The sequence below is a fragment of the Tenebrio molitor genome, chromosome 3, assembly GCF_963966145.1.
Source record: "Tenebrio molitor chromosome 3, icTenMoli1.1, whole genome shotgun sequence".
In the NCBI taxonomy this organism is placed as follows: Eukaryota; Metazoa; Arthropoda; class Insecta; order Coleoptera; family Tenebrionidae; genus Tenebrio; species Tenebrio molitor.
In genome coordinates this window covers 6668684-6688471 of record NC_091048.1, presented here as the reverse complement: position 1 = coordinate 6688471, position 19788 = coordinate 6668684, and the positions used below count along the sequence as shown (strand labels likewise).

At 38.2% G+C, this 19788-nt stretch overlaps 2 protein-coding genes across 7 annotated transcripts; both read right to left on the bottom strand.

Annotated features, from left to right (window-relative positions):
- Positions 1-100: 100 nt before the first annotated feature.
- Positions 101-19023, bottom strand: upSET. Of its 6 annotated transcripts, XM_069042337.1 has the most exons (21): positions 18788-19023; positions 17481-17612; positions 17169-17429; positions 16846-17114; positions 16043-16791; positions 15632-15828; positions 15333-15570; positions 14996-15282; positions 14777-14943; positions 12650-13350; positions 10279-10682; positions 10026-10233; positions 9795-9970; positions 9524-9735; positions 9195-9462; positions 9019-9140; positions 8611-8964; positions 8356-8554; positions 2045-2158; positions 1586-1987; positions 101-1532 (listed from the first exon to the last, which is right to left on the bottom strand). In XM_069042337.1, exons 2-21 carry the CDS (start codon positions 17494-17496, stop codon positions 1444-1446), a joined length of 5433 nt encoding a protein of 1810 aa, XP_068898438.1. In that variant the 5' UTR covers positions 17497-17612; positions 18788-19023; the 3' UTR covers positions 101-1443. The 6 variants fall into 6 exon arrangements, with proteins under 6 accessions (XP_068898438.1, XP_068898432.1, XP_068898436.1 ...); XM_069042331.1 differs by having other exon boundaries at positions 16846-17429; XM_069042335.1 differs by having other exon boundaries at positions 1586-1981; positions 16846-17429.
- Positions 19024-19150: 127 nt separating this feature from the next.
- On the bottom strand, positions 19151-19752 carry ND-13B (NADH dehydrogenase (ubiquinone) subunit ND-13B). Its single transcript, XM_069042351.1, has one exon. It carries the CDS (start codon positions 19576-19578, stop codon positions 19204-19206), a length of 375 nt encoding a protein of 124 aa, XP_068898452.1. The 5' UTR covers positions 19579-19752; the 3' UTR covers positions 19151-19203.
- Positions 19753-19788: the final 36 nt, after the last annotated feature.

Below are 19788 nucleotides of genomic sequence, written 5' to 3'. Positions count from 1 at the left end.
TTCTTTAATTCGTCAGGTTTGAGGTTAAACCCGCGGCAGTATTGTTTTAACAGCTTCAGGTGATCTTAGGGTCAAAGATTGCGTGCACAAAAAATGTGAGTTTAATTTTAATGAATTTATTTAATAATTGTACGACTTTCGTACCAACATCGAGTTATATATACAGCCATGTTATTTAATTTATATATTAAAATAGTTAATTTATGTAATAATAAAGTCGTTGACATTTCATTGACAAATTTAGACCGCTTTGCGTTGGTATTTATTTCAGTACGTTTCATAGAATTAATACTGATTGTAAGAAATTTATTTTTATATCTTTTTAACAAATTTTATTAAGAAATTTTGTACAATTTTCAGTAACTGAAATAAATAACAACCGCAAAGAACTTCATATACCACAAATTTCGAACAGTCTTTGTTGCAACCGACTTTTCAATCGATTGCAAGAAACGGCTGGAACACAATTAAATAAACAAAAATGAAAAATTTAATTTGCCATTATTGAAACAAAACTTACACTGGGTTTGTAGTACGAAATTTACAAATTCATATATAAATATACTTATTTACACATAGATTATGATAAATGTAATATGTACAGAGCGGCTTCCGCAAATAGCGCAAGTGATGTTTGTTCTGTTCAAAAATGTTTTGAGGACATTTCAAAATTACATCTCGCGGAAGCCGCCCGAAACTGAAACAACATGGAAAACATTACAAAAGTTTTGCATCATCGGATCCGACGATAATCTAGCAACTGTCATCTACGGTTATTCGAAAATTCACCTATTTAACCCAACATGTATGTAATAACAATTTTTTACACTATAGGAAAACTATATTTGTAATTAATAAAAGAGAAGTTCTACATTTTTAAAACACGAGATCACCTCTTAAATAATTTTGTACTTTTATTACATGTACATCGGTGCCGAACGTTCAATCACTGGACACAAACTCACGAGTATTACAAATTTTATTTTATAATATGTACAAGTGAGATTTTTCGAGAGTATTGATTAGAGTGATTGAAGCTGCACAATAAACGAAAAAAAAAATTAACAATTTTCTAATTCCTGCTTAGCAATAGAAATTCAATTATATATATATTATATACAAAGTGTACATACTTCCATCATCATCATCTACAAAAATATATAAAAAAAAACTATATTACCAATGAAAACGAATAATATGAACCAAACTGCTAACTGAAAAGCACAAAAATAAGAACGAATTTCTTAAAGAAAAAACTCTTCGTCACTGGTCCTACGCGTTGCTATTTATCAAGTAACATATATTATGTTTTTAAAAAATAAATCTCCAAAAATAAAAACAACTATATACACACTGTGCTTAGTATTAATACTTGAATTAAATAAATATGTTTTATGAAATTGAAATTGCACACCCTCTTAAACTAATTAAAGCTCCTTCAGTTCACGTCTGCTGGCCGGGATACGGCGTGTTACCTGTCCCCAAGTCCGGAGGCGGCGAAGGGTTGCGTCCCTCGTACCGACCTTCCTCGTCTGAAACACATCCCCGTAAGATCCGCCACTCCTCGACCGCCGACTCTACTCACCCAAGACCGATGCGTATGAGGTAAAATTACTGTCGTTGGGGTAGATCGGATTGTTAAACGGCGGAACGTAATCCACCGAATCGATCTCTTCGTACCCCCCTTGGGCGTTCTCGTCCGTCCCCCGCTCTTCCTCGTCGGGCGTGTAGAACATGTTCGGCTGGACGCCGTCGTCGTTCTCTTTTTCTTCGTTCTCTTCGCATTCCGCCTCCGCCGGTTCGTGTTCCAGGGGCGGTACGAAACCGACGGGACTCTTCGATGCGGGATTGGGGGGCGCGCTCTCCCCCGGCGAGGACTTCGGCCCGGTCGCGTCGCAGCTGCCCGGGATGGGGAAATTCGGACTCGGCGGCATCGTCTTCACCACCGGCGGGAGTTCGCAGTTCAGGATTGCTTCCACGTCTAATGCTGACGGAAAAGTCGGTAACAAACTGTGCCCCACCAGCTGGGTCGGCGGCAACTTACCCGGCTTTCTGGATTCGTCGTCTACGGCGATACCCAGGACTTTCTTCATCCTCAGGGCTGTCGTTTCTCTCTGGCGTTCCAGTTCGGTGGGCTCCGAATTGAACGCCGACGGAGCTGCATCCAAAAACAAACAAAAAATATGAAAGCGTGATAACACCAAGTCGAATTTGAGAATATTTTTGTTTCGATAGTTCAGAAACTTTCCGCGGCGTCTCGTTGTAATTGTATACTAAAGCGTTACGGCGTGTATTTAATTCTAAAGCAAGATTATCAAAACGTAATACAAAACAACCTGTATATTACAAACAAAATAATGATGATTCATCTGATATTGAATGATTCAGTCTAAATTCAAGCCTATCACGGCGTTGTTAATCCACTTGTTGAACGAATGTTTTCATGTAAAATAAATCATTTCCGTGGTAGATTTTAGTGGTAATAAACATGAAATCGTTGTAATGACTTTTGTGACAATGCACCTAAGCTGGGAATCTGCAGGCCAATAGGGTAAGTACACACATTACTTTCAATTTTAAATAATATTTTCCTATGTAACAAAAATTGGAAAAATCTAACTTTACGTAACTTTCTTCGCCGCAAAAATTTTAGTCAGTTTCGTCGTATTTTTAAGACACTACGAACAAACTTTCATGTATTCTACCCGAGTCTCTCCAGTAAACACGATAAGTACCGACTTTTATTCATCGGTAAAACAAATTTTGTATTTTGTGTACTAATGACACAGTCAATCCCTTAATTTACCTAGAAATGGCACCCTCGCTACTCAAAAGTCCATTATTCCAGCTCTTTACCTTAATGTTACAAACAAAACCTAGAGAAAATGTAAACATGAGGCTCTCAGTTCTGATTTGCCTGTTGTTAAACGTGCATCTTGTTTGTATACAGTGTGTTTCACTATCGACATTACAGGCTGCCGCAAAAAAAAAAAACTTCTACATTTTAGCGGGCGAGTCTTGTAAATATTTTAACATGTGGGAATACAATTTTGTTGGTAATAATTTTTACTCGATCTCGATCAAAATATTTTTTATCGCGGTTAAAAAAAGTTTGTTCCATAACGCCATTTTGTTACCGCTTTCAAATAATTGCGACTCGTGTTACACCTAAACCTCTCTCGTTGTACCGCCCCCGGCAGAAAACTAAAATTTGGCGAGGCAGCGTAAATCAGGCTTTTCATAACGTCGCTACGAATTATTACGTGAACATCTCGTGATTACTCCAGTGGTTCGCCGCGCCAACTATAGTACATTTCAAAAGCGATAAACGTTGATTTTTAAAATTTGCCATACAATGGATTCGTTTTATTTTAGCAAAATTAGACACTAAATGAATGTCAAAATCGGAGCTACGTTTAAAACATAAAAAGCCTTTAAAAAACTGAACTAGGAAATCTTTTAGACAAACGCATAAATAAGATGATCTTTATACAGGAAGAATGGTACACGTGCGCAGAAACGTGTTTTTCTACGGGACAGGTTGTTAAGGATCAGTTTCGCATAGAAAGCTTCAGGCAGTGAAATAGTGAAAACGCGTGTTAGGCTTGTGTTATTAAATCAAAACAACAAAGTAAAAATCTGTTTACTCTGTGAATTATTGTGTTCTAAATCTTTGAAATTACTTGATTTGATCGTGAATAGTAAGCTGACATTGTATAAAATAAGGTTAGTTTTAAAAGTCAATCTACAATCTTGAAATTCTTTTAATTTTCATCAAAGATCAGAAACATATGTGCCCCGTCCCCGTCGTTACGCCACTGGCGGTACTCCGCGGACACGAGTTGATTGAATCGTCTTATTTAATATTGCCATAACAAAGCTTTGTTTCAATTATGTAAATTGAAATAATCCACAAAAAGGGAACTTGAACATCGTTCCGGCATTATCATAAGGCACGAGTGAGAAAAAAACTTCCAATGCATTTTTAACACTTACTGTAACATATTAAACTAGCTTTCATTGTATCTGATCGATTAGTACGTATTACTTTTCATTTCAAGGCTTTTCGTAGTACTTTGGATTTTATAATTTCTCCTAAAATCGAACTCATTTTTATGGAACGATACTTCCTCGTTAATTATCGTGAATATAGATGTTGGTTTTTGTCTTCTTCGTATTGTCTTATTCAAATTGCACCACGTATGACCTTTGGACTGGTGGTTCATTAGATATCGATTTTTAAAGGTGAAATTCCAATTTTACTCCGGAATTGAAACAAAAAATCTTTAATAAGGATTTAGGGATATTCGTTACTAGGTTGCCATAATTCTGGTTAAGTTGGAGGCTATGTGCCTATGTGGTTTCTTGTGACAAATAAAAGATATGATATAACCATGTCGAAAATTTAGGTTGTCAGCTTGTATTAACTATTATTAAATTTTACTTATATGCAATTACCGTAATAGTAATTTACGTTATAAGTCCGGTAGGTTACTTGTAACAGTACGAGTTAGACATTATGGACGAGGCGACGTTAGGAGCCGAGTCTAGAATGTCTAAACGAGTACCTGTTACAAGTACTACCGGATGTATATCGTAATGTATTTTTTCTACAACTGTCAAAAAAACGTGACATTTATGCATCGTTATCAAGTCGCAAAGTATGTCATTTTTGATAGTGAAAAAATATTTGTCAAAAAGTTTCCTTGGATGCTAAAATAGTTATATTTTAGCACCCAAGGAAACTTTTTGACGAATATTTTAGCATCCAAGGAAAATTTTACAAAAATTAAAAAATTCAAAAATTTTAAAATGCTGTTGTAGAAAAAATAGTGTTTGTATTTCGTGCGCAAGATGATTGTTTTGTTGGCGCATTCGAATGAGTTTGAAGTCTCGACCTGACGGTCTCGACCAAAAACTCACTCTCATGCCCCAACAAAAAACAATCACTTTGCGCACTTAATACAAAAATAACTATTATTTCATACTGGAAGTCTCTTGTGCATCATTTTATTTCAAAAATTAAAAAATCACATTATATTGTGAAAATAGCATCACCTTTTTTCCTGTGGCAACGGCCGTTGCTATTGTTTTTCTAGATCGAATATTTTTTGACTTTTTCACTTTTCAATGTCAGATTTGATGTATAAAAGGAAAACAGTCCGGTAGGTGTTACTAAGTGACACTTTCCGGCTCTGATACTGTTATAACTCAATGCAGTCGATGACAAGGATCTAGTAGAAGAAAGTCTTATGATTTTTTGCTATAAAAACTAAATAAGCATTGGTAAAAGCTAAACAGCAATGGAGTCATAATTGCACTATATCTTTGGAGACACTGTAATAGTATGTATATTATTATACCGAGTGAGCAACAGTAACTGTTTCAGTTGGCAATAAAAAATTTGACATGAAATTTTCAACACTGAATTGTACTGTCGCGAGCAATACATTTTGGTCTTCAATGTCATTTCAAAATTTGGTTAGATTGTCACAAATTTAAAAATTTTCCCTGCTTGATTATGCCCATGTCAACAAAGTGTCAAAAAATGAGAGAAAAAAAAGACAATTAATGTCATACAACATGATGATAGGTTATGATATTTACGACTGTTTTACAATGACCTTGACGACCGAAATTTATTGCTCGCGACTGTACCTATTTCGGTTTGTTTTATTGAGATTATTGACAGCTGGCACACATTTCAAATTTAAACGTTTTGGTTTTTGTAATCTTTTACTAATAAAATGGTTTTCTCATTGGAACATGACATAAAAGTCACCAGAATTTATTGCCAACTGGAACAGTAATTGTTGTTCACACGGTACAAGTTTAATAAGAAGGGTATTGGCGCACGCGCGTGTTTGGGGTACGACGAGCGAAGCGGGGAGCGCTTCAAAGAAGCAAGTGCGACAATACCTCTTAACAATACCTCTTATTAAACGCATGTAATATGCTATTTTTTTTATCTTTTGCACTTTTTGGGCCATTTTTAAATCAAAAGTAGAAATTTTAAAATTCTGGGGAATTAGCGTGTACTGGCTAACGCTGCCAGAATCCTCTAAACTTTAGAAGATTCTGGCAGTACCAACATGATAACTGTAAATTGCACTATCGCTATTCAGCTGTTGTGGTACTGTTTTTGGTTTCACAATGGAGCTACTGTGAACGCAAAATATAAAGACGTGCACAATCTTTCGATCTCACCTCAGTAGATTTTTTTATGGGATTATATGAAAAGCTGTACTTGTGCAACAGAAAGAAAGAATCCGGACTGAAGTGAGGGCAATCCAACCAGAAACTATAAAATGATCATTTTGAGTTATTGATATTTCAGTTTTCAAAGTTTTGTAAGTTCTTTTCATTTGCTGATATTAATCAGTCTAAATTCAGTCCTGTTCAATATCATTTTCTTATTAAAACGTTCCTATGTAATAGTAGTTTATTTAACGAGCTCGTGTGTAAATTGAGCTTTCTTTGGCTCGTTTCATTCGCGTTTTAAACTGGCCCACTCATGCCAAAAAAGTTCAATTTACGAGTTGAATACAACGTTTTTTTGTTCGACGAGCCCTTTAAAGGCTCCAAATCGTTTAAAATGTCCGTTCACACAGGAGCAAATTTCATCATCGCCCTGCTTGCAGTTATAAAAATCGACATCGGGAAAACAATCATTCAAAGGTCATCGATGGTAGATGGGCATAAATCAAAATTTAAGTCTAACCAAATCTACGAAAAAAATTAAATATCGAAAAATGTTTCTTCTAAAAAAATTAAACTGATTTGTACCACTTGTCAGAAAGCTCAACAGAAAGAAAATATTATACATTATTCCAAATTTTTGGGCCGCATTGTCTGGATTTATTATTCTTTACTCATTTTCAATAATGAAACTGCTACAAAAAAAGTTATAAAATGGGCAAATCTAAATGCTCAATTTTCTATTGATTCTGTATAAATTTCTACGTAAACAAATACAAAACAAATAAGATAAGTAACCTGCTTTTTTATCACGTACGTAACGAGAGAATAATTTGACAAATATTTAAGTTAAAACAGAGTTATTCTAAATGATTGTAGTCGAAGTCGGCGTGAAAACTTAATGTAAAATTTATGGTTTCCGCTCCACATAAAAAAAAAAAACATCAAAATGATGTGAATAAGTGAGTACACACCGTTCACAACTCAATATTTTTAAAATTGATTGGAAGACAACTAAATATTTCTGGATTCAATCGTTAATTTAACAAAAATAAATAAAAAAAAAGTGGCAGTTCACATGAAAGCGGCAAAAATGGGCATGGCCTACTTCGACTACAATCATTTAGAATAACCCTGTATTAAAATGATGACCGTTAGCCTTACCACTGGCGTGGGGAACTGCAAACGATATCGCGACAAATCTGGTCCTTCGAAATAACGCGAATAGATGAATTTTTGGAACTAGCATTATCATTACTGTTATAGTACTGGATTGCAATGTATCATATTTTTTTGGATTAAAAGTTTTATCGACGAATCAAAAAGTCTATATGTATTTGATATAACTTAAAATCTCAGTACTTTTCATAGATGAAGACATGTGAATGAATTGGGGAACGTAATGGGAAAACATACGAAAGGAAAGGTAAAGAAAAATAAATAACACGAGCAGGACAGATGTTTGTGACGTGTTGCAGATGATTTAATGTTACATAACCTAAATAGCACATACACATAAAATTGTGAGAAATCAATACTGAAAACGCACACTAAAAAAATGAACGACGCAAATAAATAGTATATTATATATTGAGGGAGAGAAATGCATGGTTTTTAACTAAGGTGCAGTTTGTAGCCAGAGGGCGAAGCCCGAGGTGCTACAAAGCACCGAGGGAAAAATGAGCATTCTCTCCAGAAGTATATATATAATATTTTTTTCACGGTAAGGAGTAGAAACAGCACAAAAATCTCAAATTTTAAGAATAAAAAAATGATGACAAATGAGTTGTCATCTTTCGATGAATTTAATGGAATTAGTAGTTGCCTTGACAACACAATTAGATTTTTGTTACAACTGTCAAAAAAAATGAAAACTTCCATTAGATTTTTGTCACAACTGTCAAAAAAATGAAAACTCCCTAGGGAGAAAATGCTCTACTTCTGTCACGACGTTGACATCCGAGAAGTTGATTTCTACTCCCGATCGTGAAAAAATGCAATTTTTGTAAAATTGTTACGTCAGTGTTGCAGAAGAGCAACGGAAATGGAAGATCTTACTAGGCGATTACAGGATTAGTTGGCGAACAGAGTTAAGGCGTGAAATGTGACGTAACACGAATCAATAAACCAGCCACCACAGTGACAAAAACAACTCACCTTTTCCAGATAACTCTAAAGAAGGAGCTTCGTCGTCTGACGAAGTTATAGATGTACAACTACTAGTGCTGTCCGACCTGGGACGTAACGGCTTGAACGACTCCGACGAATTATTCTCTTCCGTACTGACGGGCTCTTCAATTGAAGTTTTGTCATTATTGTTCAACTTCTTCCTCTGCCTGTACTCTGTGATAGACAGCTGCACACGAGACAAATTAGAGACCAACAGGAAAAAATAACATTTTTTCAAATTACTTTTCTCTTTGCTGGCGTAATGGGCTCAGGTTTTCTCTCTTCAAACCCCAAAATACTCAACGTCTTCTCTACGGTGCCGACCAGATGATCGCTATTCGAGAAAATATGGTGATGGTCCCTCGATAATCGAGGATCCATCAAACACGTGACCGAGGGCATTTCTGATCGAGACACTGTCGGTGAAACCGCCTCCTGTAACGGCGGCACAATACAATTGCTGAACTCTTCCTTCATCTCTGCTACGCGTTCCTCTAGTACCGCATCCGGTTCGATGGCCTGGGTTGGACTGTCTTCGTCTGCTCCGCTATAGACGATTTCTACACAGCCTTCTTGTACTGGTGCTTGACGTTCGTTCTGCAAAAATCTATCAATAAACCTGTGGAGGGCAATTGTTCAAAAAGTACGTACATTACTCGTCGATGGCGTTAAGCTCGTTGGTGTTGATGGTGGAGTGATATCGTTCGAGAGAGATTCCCTCGGCAGACGCCGCTTTTTCGGAGGTGCTATCGTTTCGCTAATTGGAGGAGATTCTGCAAATAAACCACCGTCAATTTACAATTTTCACAACCAACGGAACAACGTACCAGGTCGACCGGATGGACTATCACATTGATCTTCACTTATGGCTTGTCGCAACCACCTCTTCTTCGCGTTGCCTCTTGGTTGTACGTTTGTATCGCAGAAACTAGCTACTTGAGCGAGTGCCACTAGACTTTTACCGGGGGTGTAAAATCCAACATTCGAGTCGTAATCGGTGCTAGTGTTGATATGTGGCGTAAGAGAAGAGGGTGATATCGAACTGGCAGAATGCACCGGTTCTGGTACTTTATTCAACCATTCGTTCATCAACACCTGAGATCGACACGAATATTTTATTACCGATCTTCAACAGTTCAAGCGTTATTTTACTCACCTTTTTCGTCTTGGGGAATTTAAAACCCTGTTCCATGGGTTCCACTGCGGCTTGCACCAGAAGACAAGCCGATGACAGATGAGTTTCCGGTGATGACTGGGCTGAATTAGAATTTGAATCAGTTTCACGGGGTGGAGATTTATTTGCCTTTTCTCCATTTGAAAGGGCCAAAAGAAGACCGACATCTTTTTCGGCACAATTTTGTTGATTACCTTTGTAAAAACATATTCAATTTCATAATAATCCACTGGTTCCACGTTCCTATATTTACCTTGAGTATTTTCTTTATAATCGTTATCCTTCATGGAAGGACGATTTACTGGAGCATTGTCATGTGGAGAAAGCAAAGTCTCATCTCCCGAAGTGAGATAGGAATCCGTTGAATTGAGGCGGTTTCTGCGGTTAGTCGGGGTATTCGTACTGCTCGTCCGAGCCCTACCTTTTCGCCTGAAACATTCACAATAAAAATACGCACTTTTTGAATCTCCCGATTTTGACAAACCTTTTCCGTTTCAATTTTGGTTCGACTTTATCCTCGTCCTTCCCAGGACCCGGCTCGGATTCCCTTCTGTGAGCCTGCTTCGCTTGGTGTTCCTGTTTCCTTTGATCAGCCTTCTCCATCTGCGCTATGGCTCTCAATATGGCCTCCAATTTCCTCTCTTCTCTGCTCAACTTTTTGTTTTTGTTTTTCTCTGTCGGGGGTGAGCATTCTAAATTAAATTGGGGAAATATGGTAAATCTGTCGCCCAACTTACCCTCCTTGACTTCGGGCTCTTTGACCTCTTCTTTCTCCACTTTGTGGTGGGACGAAGACCGCCTAGTGGCGATAGGCGGCGTTGTCGACGGCGGTGGCGTCACCTTCACCTCTTCTTCTTTCACTTTAACTTCTTTCACGTCCGGAAGCGGTTTCTCCTCGACCGGCTCGATGACTTCCTCTTTCACCTCCGGCTTGACCTCTTCCGGTTCCGATTTGACGGTTTCTTCTGGTTCCGTTTTGATTTCCTCCTCCTCCTCCTCTTCTTCTTCTTCAGGCTTGACGGGGGCGACGGGAGATGCCGGAGGCTGAGCGATCGATTCTTTCTTCGGTTTGGTTGGGGGAATTTCAGGCTCCGACGAAAGCGACATGGAGGTGGTCCTGCGACCGCGCCTCTTCTTGTGCCTTAATCATACAAAAATACATTTTTTCTTGTGATTCGCTCAAATCATCACAACGCGAACCGCGCTGAGTGATAAAAAAAAAAAACAAATTAAAATTTATATCGCATTTGTAAAGCCTACATTTTTTTTTGTGTTTTTATGATGTATCCAACTCGACTGTGACTGCTGCTGATAATGCAAAATGTTTACATATTTAGTTAAACTGGGAAAATACCGTTTGATAATGTGTGTATGTGAGGAACGTCTCACATCTTATCATCGCCTTCAAATGATAAAAAATTCCAATTCAAATCTGGTTGTCAACAAAATAAACACGTCCTTAAAAACCAGCAACAAAAACTAACGACTATCAGATCTCAGTTGTTCATCTCAGTTCATGTGTGACATTCTGCAGATAAAAAAAAATCCTATTTTGAGGCAATTATTTCGAATAACCATAAAAAACTGGTTGTCCATAAATATGGCAGCTATGTACGAAAATGTATGTGGCAACTCTGTAGGTATAGTCCAATTTTTTTTTAAATCAATTGTCAATGTCAAAATTCCCCCAAAGACCAGGCTGTACCACCCTAAAACCTTTCGTTTCGGGACACTCTATCGTAAAATCTCCCTAGATCAGGTTTGAGGTTATATCAGTAATTTTCAAATGTCAGAAAAGTTTCAGGTGTAACCAAATTTTATACCAAAAGACAAGAAATAAAGACGATAATCACACTAAAAAGTGCAACTTAACATATACAGGAAAATGGGAATTTATTTAATGGGTTATATAAGCAGTTTACCTATTCATTTTCAGAATGTAACCCCCAATCGTCTTCCGAATATGATTCTGCGGAAGAGGAATGTCCTCAATTGGTAGATTTCCCATCAATTTTTTCCAGTCCTCTCTAATCAGTTCCTCGCAGTGACGAACCCATATATTAAAAGAAAATACCTCGAATATGATGTGTGCATCTTTACTGCAATTTAGCATGGTCGGTTTTTCTGTCTGCATTTCTTCACGTAATCTAATCATAGCCAATTTTTCTCGTTGTGTTAGATCCTTGTTTTCGGAAACTCATTTAACTTTGTATTTTTATTTAAATGTAATTGCGCCTTCCATAGCGCAAGCGCCTTTACATCAAAATGACTGACATACAGTTGACATTTTACGTTGCCAATCTAATAACTATCAAATAACCAGTGGGTTATACCAACATGACAACACTTTGACAATTGATTTAAAAAAAAATTGGAGTATAGGATAGAGTTAACATTTCTTTAACAGTTCATAGTCGCGCAATTTTGAAAATTGTCAAGTCAATGTGCAATGGTATAAAAAATAAATAAACGCACGCCTATGAAATGTCATACAAATGTCAACTCTACCCCACCCACACAGTTGCCACAAAATTTTTCGTACAGTTGCCACATTTATCCACAATCATTTTGAATCACCCAATACTTTCGAGGATTGATAAGTCACTAGTTCATCGTTTAATCACAGGCGCTGTATAATGTGCGTACTGCCATCTCTTACATGTCAAATTCAGACAGATCCTGTCAATCTGAGAATACGGACTTCAAACACTGACTCAATAAAAACAAACTGTGTCTTTTGAATTGTTTTTCATGTAGTCCTAGTAACGTCCCTTATTGAAATTTAATACAGGGTTATTATAAATGTTTCTAACATCGAAGGTGGCTGTACGCAGTGGCGTAGGTGCGCTGCTACGCCATCTAGATGTTAGAAACCTTTATAATAACCCTGCATAACAAACAAATTACATAATTCTTTACTCAAAGTTCAATTTTCCGTGTTAATTAATGTTTTTGGTTTTATGTTATTAATATGAAATGTTTTCAATTTTCGTTCAAATCCAAAAATTTAAAATTTGTTTTGCTTGTCCGAAACTGTGGACATTCATGCAGTTATTTTTATACATAAACTGACTTTTCCGATGTTTTCCTATACTTTACGTTACTCACAAGTCTGTAGAATCTCCATTCTTCTTGATGGTCGTCCTGTTAACCGTACATTCGTCGATGTTGCCACACGCGCACGCAATATGCGTCGTACCGATCGCTGCCAGATCGTGCGATTCGTGTTTAATTGTCAACTCGACATTCTTTTCCACATTAGCGATCGTCACAATATACAAATGTAGCACACCTTTAACAATCGAATGTCTTAGTTCGGCATTCGGTTTGCACGACCTCCTTATGAAACGCGCGCTATTGCCGTACGTCCGCGTATCAACGCACACTTCGGTGTTGTCCTTGTGCAACCTGTAGAAGAATAGGAACGGCCCGGGACGCTGGGCGTGCTGTCGGGTGTTGAACGTGCTGCCCGAGTTCCGGTGCTGGGCCGACAGCATGTACTTGCCCCGGAGTTCGATCACAGGCGAATTTGGTGGTAGATGCACTGTACTGACGAGATATTTCAGTTCGGTCAACGGTTGTGTGTGAACACGGCATTTGTGAACTGACGGATCGAACTGGACCGAGAGGTCGGTGTGGGCGCCGTTCACGCGGATGCTGCTTATTCGAGCGCGCAGCTCCGGCGAGTAGTGGTTGGTGACGGCCTCCTCGTAGTTCTCGATCCACTGCCGGAGCTGCGGCAGGTGGGTGGTGGAGGACGCCGACTCGTGATTCTCGTCGTCGCTGTGGTTCTTCAACTGGGCTTTCGTCTAAAAACGACAACGATATAAACAACAATTCGTTCAACTGTACATTTCACTTTATTAATACCATAACTCTCGACCCTCTGTATTAGTTCTTTTACTGATTCTACAATACTAACCACTAGTGTAATATTTAATCAGATAACAAACACAACGGTATCGTTCCACTTCTCGAATGATAAGCAAAAACTCCTCTTTTTAGAGTAGTCCTTGAAAAATTATTTCTAGACGTAAATACAAGAAACTTTTTTTATACACTGCGCCGCAAAATTAGCGCATATTGTGTAAAAACTTTAAAAAAGCCTGTAAATTTTAATTTTAAATGATGCATTATGAAAAGTGGTTTTCTAATGAGTATCGGATTTAAACTTTAAGATAATGCGAATGAACATTTTTGGTTTCCAAACGGCAGTGATAATTTTCTAAAAAGGAATACGATTATTTTTTTAAATTATGCGTTAATTTTGCAGCGCAGTGTATTTTCGCAAATCACAATAATTATCTGCTACAAATAATTCTTCAATCACCATAAGATTACGCACAAGGTTTACAATGGCCCAGCAATAATGCAAATACTTAAATTTTCAAAGTCCCTCAAGGAATCTTACAATTTTTTTATTGCAAAAGAAGTCGAAAGGATTATTTTCTATGTTCATACACTCAGTTTATTTAATATTACAATAAAGCCTCTGTGCATTTCTTATTCGTATTTTTATATGTATTTTTTCTTATAAAAACTTGTTTTTCCATTTCTTAGATACATTTATAGATATTAATCTGGGTTAAAAATTCAAGCCACGCAATATAACAACCTATAAATAGATGCGAGGATTATGTTCTCTGGAAAGAGAAAATCCTATGTAATCTTATTAGATTTAAAAAATACATTATGTAGATAAAAATGCGAGTTACGAAAAATGTTAATACAAAACAAAATTTCGTAGGTTTTTTAATTTTCTGTATGGATAACGTCTCTCCTGAAGTAATTAACTCTGTCTGCTTGTCCGTCGGATTGGTAACATTATCAGATATTATTATCAATCGGAACGTTAAACAATACGTTCAATTTCTCACATGATGGGAAACATTCGTTAAAAATCATAAATAAAAATGTAGATGGAAAAAGAACAATCAATTGATTTAAATTTTTCAATAAAATGTTACAATTAGCACATCCGATGATTGTTAACGCGATTGTTTATTTAACAATTGTACTGAACACTCCCATCAATTTTGTTGTTTATTTTATTTTCTGCTATTTAAAAACCATAACTCAATGTTTATAAATATATTCATGGCTCAAGAGTTATCGTAATGTCACGCTGATAAACCATATGAAAAGCAGATTTCTCCGCCCATCAAAAAATAAATTGTTTATCTTAAAAATTACCAGATATCCAATTACATTAAAATGTAAAATTAGAACTCTTACTTTTCTTTTGACGACTTTCCTTTCCCTTTTCTTGATCGGCCTCCTTTGAGCCGTCTCTTTCGCCGAATCCCTCCGTTGCCTTGCACAACCACCTTTCGGATGATTGTCACTTTTCCTCCTGTTGACCAAATTCGGCCGTCCTTTCCCTATGATGTTGTTATTGTGCCCTACAACATTTCCCTTGGAAATCGAACAAATTGTTAAAAATCCCACGCAAACCTGTATGCTCCCCGTCGGAAGTATCGCTGTCGCTCAGCGTCTCTTTATGTTTGAACACTTCTTTCAACTTCGTGTCTTTTCTTAGTTTGGGATCGGTGAACTGCCTGTCCCTTAACCACTGCTGTTGAGCGAGTCGCGCCTTTTGACGATCGATATGCTTGTGGGGGTCGCACACTTCGCACAGGTACTCATCAGGGACTTGTTTATTCTTGACGACGCATTGGACGTGTTGCCACACTTTGCATCGGTCACACTCGATCATGTAACCGTCGTCGTGTATGAAACCACTGAGGACACAAAATTAACAAATAAACCAATTAGTAATTCGAGGACGTACCAGATGCAACGCGTGACGTAATCGCCGAACTGATCTTCGTTGTTGACGGCTTCGGCTTCTGGCGCCGTGTCCGTCTCTTCACCTTCCGTGTCCTGTTTGCGGTCCGATCCGTCGCTGATGTCCGAAGCGGCGTCCTCGTCCTGTAGACCGATGACCGAGTTGCTGTTGCTCGCGACCGCAGACAGCGTAGACAGACTCGTCGACGACGATATCGGATTGGAAGTTGACAGGGTCCTCCCTGAGGACAATCACAAACAATTACGATTAAAGTAATTCGCTTTTGCGTATTTCGAGCTCACTTTTACCGCTGCCGGGCGAATACATTGAACAACCGGAAACGCCGTTCATTTGAGATGACGTCGACGTTGGGATTGATCTGTTTGGAGATTCAGGCGGAAGAGTTGCATTGTAGTTGTGATCGAGAAGTACGGCTTGGTAGATTAGATCGAGACCAGATTTGTTTCTTTCCTCCATCGGCTTCGCTTGCTCGCTGGAACTACAATATATTATTCGGATCAATTGAAATTATTTAGACTAAAAGTTTATGCCTCATTCACCTTGACATAACTAACTGCTACCTTATTTTTAACCAACAAAACAATACAAATGTTAATAATTGCTTCGGCATGTTACACACAAATATAAAACGACTGGGTCAATAATTAATATAAACAAGAAATAATCAATAGCAATTACTGTAATGTACTTACAACGTAGGCTTGATGTCGGGTGGATAGTAAGCGTTTTCGTATCGGGGAGGTAAGCTTTCATAATTTTTGTTTGGATATGAACTGCCCATGTTCCCACTTTTGTTGCTCAATGTTTCTATGATTTCTGCAGTTAAAGCTTGATTGAAGGTCATCTGTTTTTCCTGCACGCCAGCATTGTGATAGCTGTTGTAAACCTGGTTTGGCTTTAGATTTTTCAATTTATGTGGCTGTTTCAATTTTTGCGCTTGCACAGCATGCTTTCCTATGTAATTGGGCTTGTTTGCAATCTTTTGCGGCCTCTGAGGAGGAATCGTTCTCAAGCCTGAACCCGTTCTCTGGACTTGTCCCGGTACTCCCTTTGAATGCGGAGGTAAAGTTTTTATTCCTGGCGGTTTTCCATGTAAATAATTATTTACCGGAGGAAGGGTCTTTATTTGGCTTTTATGTGTCGGATATAGAACTCTCTGTGAAGGCTGTTGTTTATTAATCATGTTAACAGACTGTTTGTTTATTAAATTATTAGGGGGTTTGTTTAAATATTTTGTTGTAGCACCGTTATTTGCTCCCAGCACTTTCTGCCGAGACACGTAACGCTGTTGAACATTTGAAGGCTTACTCAGCACAATATTGCTAGCACCTTGAGACGTTCCGGGCATTAACACGTTGCTCAAAATTTTAACTTTGTTTCTCTGTCCATTCGCCGTTTTTTGTACGTTCACATCATTCACGCTGATCGCTGTCGTTAGTACCTACATCAAAACTCTTTAAAACAACATTCTAGGGAATGAAAAATATGAACTTACGTTATTTGTTGGAAAATTGTTAGCTGTGAGTAACTTGTGACTTTGTGGTACATCCTGAGCTGCCACCGCAACATTTTCAGCGCACGCCGTATTCTTAACAAACACATTATGTCCCCTATTTTCGATTAAAGCCGGAACTGATGCCGTGGCAGCGGCGACCACGTTAGAACTGTTAGGTACGACATCAGCAACACTTTTTTCAACATTCGGTGAAATTGTTTTCACTACGGTAACTGGGGTATTAATCAGGGTGATGGTTTGCGGTTTAACTGTAGAATTTGCCACATTTAACGACGTTGCAGAATTCACTACGGTGAACTGACCAGTCGCATTCGAAGAAACCGCCGGAGTTACGCACAACGTTTTCACATTACCCAGTGGAGTGTTTAACACTGTTATTAAGGAGGCTTTCGAGAGGGTGGCGTTACCGGTAGAAGGAAGCTTTGCTATGGTTCTCACAGGAGTTGGTTGTTGAGGCGACGCTTCTGCTTGGTCATTAGAAGACTGTGATGCGATTGTCGCCTCGTCGGAAATCGACGTGGCCGTCGAAGTGCTCACCTGGTTGGCGAGCACGGAGCTGGTGTCTACAACGTAAAATTGAGAGCCTTGTACGAGAAATGATGCGAGAAACGTACCTAGACATACACTCATGGTTTCTTCTTGGGTATCACAAGTAAGTCCATCTTGGTTTGTAAGTGGTACGAAAGCGGTGTCCCCGCCACCACCCTCTTCTAAAACTGCTTCCGTCTCCAGGTCAATAAGAACACCTAAAAATTACCACCAAAACCACTTGAAAACCAACGTTTTAGAAAAAAGAAAAACTAGGTTATGTTTACAGTTGATGGCATTTGTTTTTTTTGCATAGTTCCCAACCGTAACATGCAAGTCCCTAAATTTTTGACATTTGTGGACGAAATCGCGCATTTCCAATTGGAAAAGTCCGAAGAATGCAAATTTCGGATGGATTGGATTCCAGCGGAGTGCGTTTTTAACGTTTAAAACAATGTGTTCGTAAAACGTTTGTTCTTGGACGGCGGCGTGAACGCGACGAGGTCGCGCATGAGCAGGAGGGAAAGGGGCCCAAGAAAGGAGCAAAACAGCCGCATTGCATCGCATCTCGGAAATCTTTGGCTTGTGCCGACTACTTTGAAACTCGTAATCGATTCTACGTGGGCGTGAGCTTCTTCGTAATCGTCAATTTAAAATAAAATAATCCTTCAATCGACACATTTTTCAATATTGTTGTTGGTGGCCATTAAAATGTAGTTGATTGACATCGACGACTGCGTCGTATATTACGTAACGTACGCATTTTCACGAAAATCGCATTTCCTCGACGTTCCATCTGCAATAAGCGTAAATGCTTGTTCGGCTTTTATTTCGAAAACGGGACGCAAAATTCCGGCTATAATAAAAATTCACGCAATAAAACGTTTATTTATTTAATCAGATAAATAGGAAGCCGCTACAAACCATCCTAAATATGTCGGGCAATATCGCAATTACTGCAATAATCAATTCAAATGACGGTAATGTTCGGCAAAATAGCGGTCAGAAAAGAACAATCACACTTGCGGCCGCCCCATTTTGCATTTTTTTATTCAAAATATTGAAATACGGTTGGTGAAAACGAGCGTATTTTTAGCACCAAATGACATATATGGCATAACACGAAATTCTGAAAAAATAAATAAATCATTTAAATTGCAATCCGATTCTGTGTTGTCAAACGTAATATTCACAACAACTTTTTTCGGCAGTGTTTCGAAAACGAAAGCAAACCGGAGTTTTCATAGAAGATGCTAGAAACGTAGCGAAACGTTTCGGCGACATAATGAATCGAAACCAGCCAAAAAAAGGTCCAAATCGGTCTCAAATCGAAGCATAAACGTCCCCGTTTAATAATTCATCACGAACCATGTTAAAAAATGTTTAAAATTACCTTAAATTGGCATAAATCGCATACAACTCCAAGAACGTCGATGTAAACACAAGCATTTTAACTTAAAAACAACACGGCAGCAATTTTTAAAACGTCCATTAGAATTTCAACACATCCCGCCGTCTTATTAGACAAACACAACGTTAATTCGCTATAATTTTATATAGAATTTATCACAAATTCTGATACGCTTTTGAAAACAGACATCTAAACTAAATATGGCAGCCATATTCAATGCAAAACAAAGGAAATGTAGCTACGAAACCTACTCGATAATCTCGGACCCACATCCGCTTTCCGGTGCGCGCGTAACCGACAGATGGCGCTTTATGGAAATTTCCGCGAAAATCCACCACATCAACAAAAGCTAACAATAATTTATTTAATTCTCTAAATTACAGCACGAATTTTACAATTTATTGACAAGATTTTGATGGTTTTGCCGGTGGCCAGGTCCACTGGTTTGGAGGGGCCTCCTTCAACAGAGGCTCCCATGGCTTCCATGTCAACATCTTTCGGGCCAAAATCAATTCGTTTTCGGCCTGCACAATCAGTTCTTCCACTTGACCGCAACATATTTGGTTTTCTATTCCCTCCGCGGTGTCGTTTTGCTTCAGCGCTTGGGCCCTTTCGTTGACTACTTCTTCAGTGTATTTCCTATATGCTGCTTCTTCTGGCATTTTCTGCAAAGTTCTCAAAATTTTACCGTACAACACGCTGAGGGTGTGATGCGGGTGCTTCGCCACCGCCAATCCGGTCAGCCCCGTTGTTTTCTTTATAGCACCCGACATAATGTTTTCTGTTTTGCTTTCAACTTTACGTAATTACTATTTATTCAGCTAAGTGAGGTTATGTAAATAAGTACACTGTTGCCACATCACTCTCTTGACCCGTCAAATTTGAAATTTAAAAATGTTAGTAAAAACAGCCATTATCATTTGATCTACGTAGTGAAAGTTGTACGTAACTGCAAAAGTGAAATGTTTGTAAACGGTATTCGT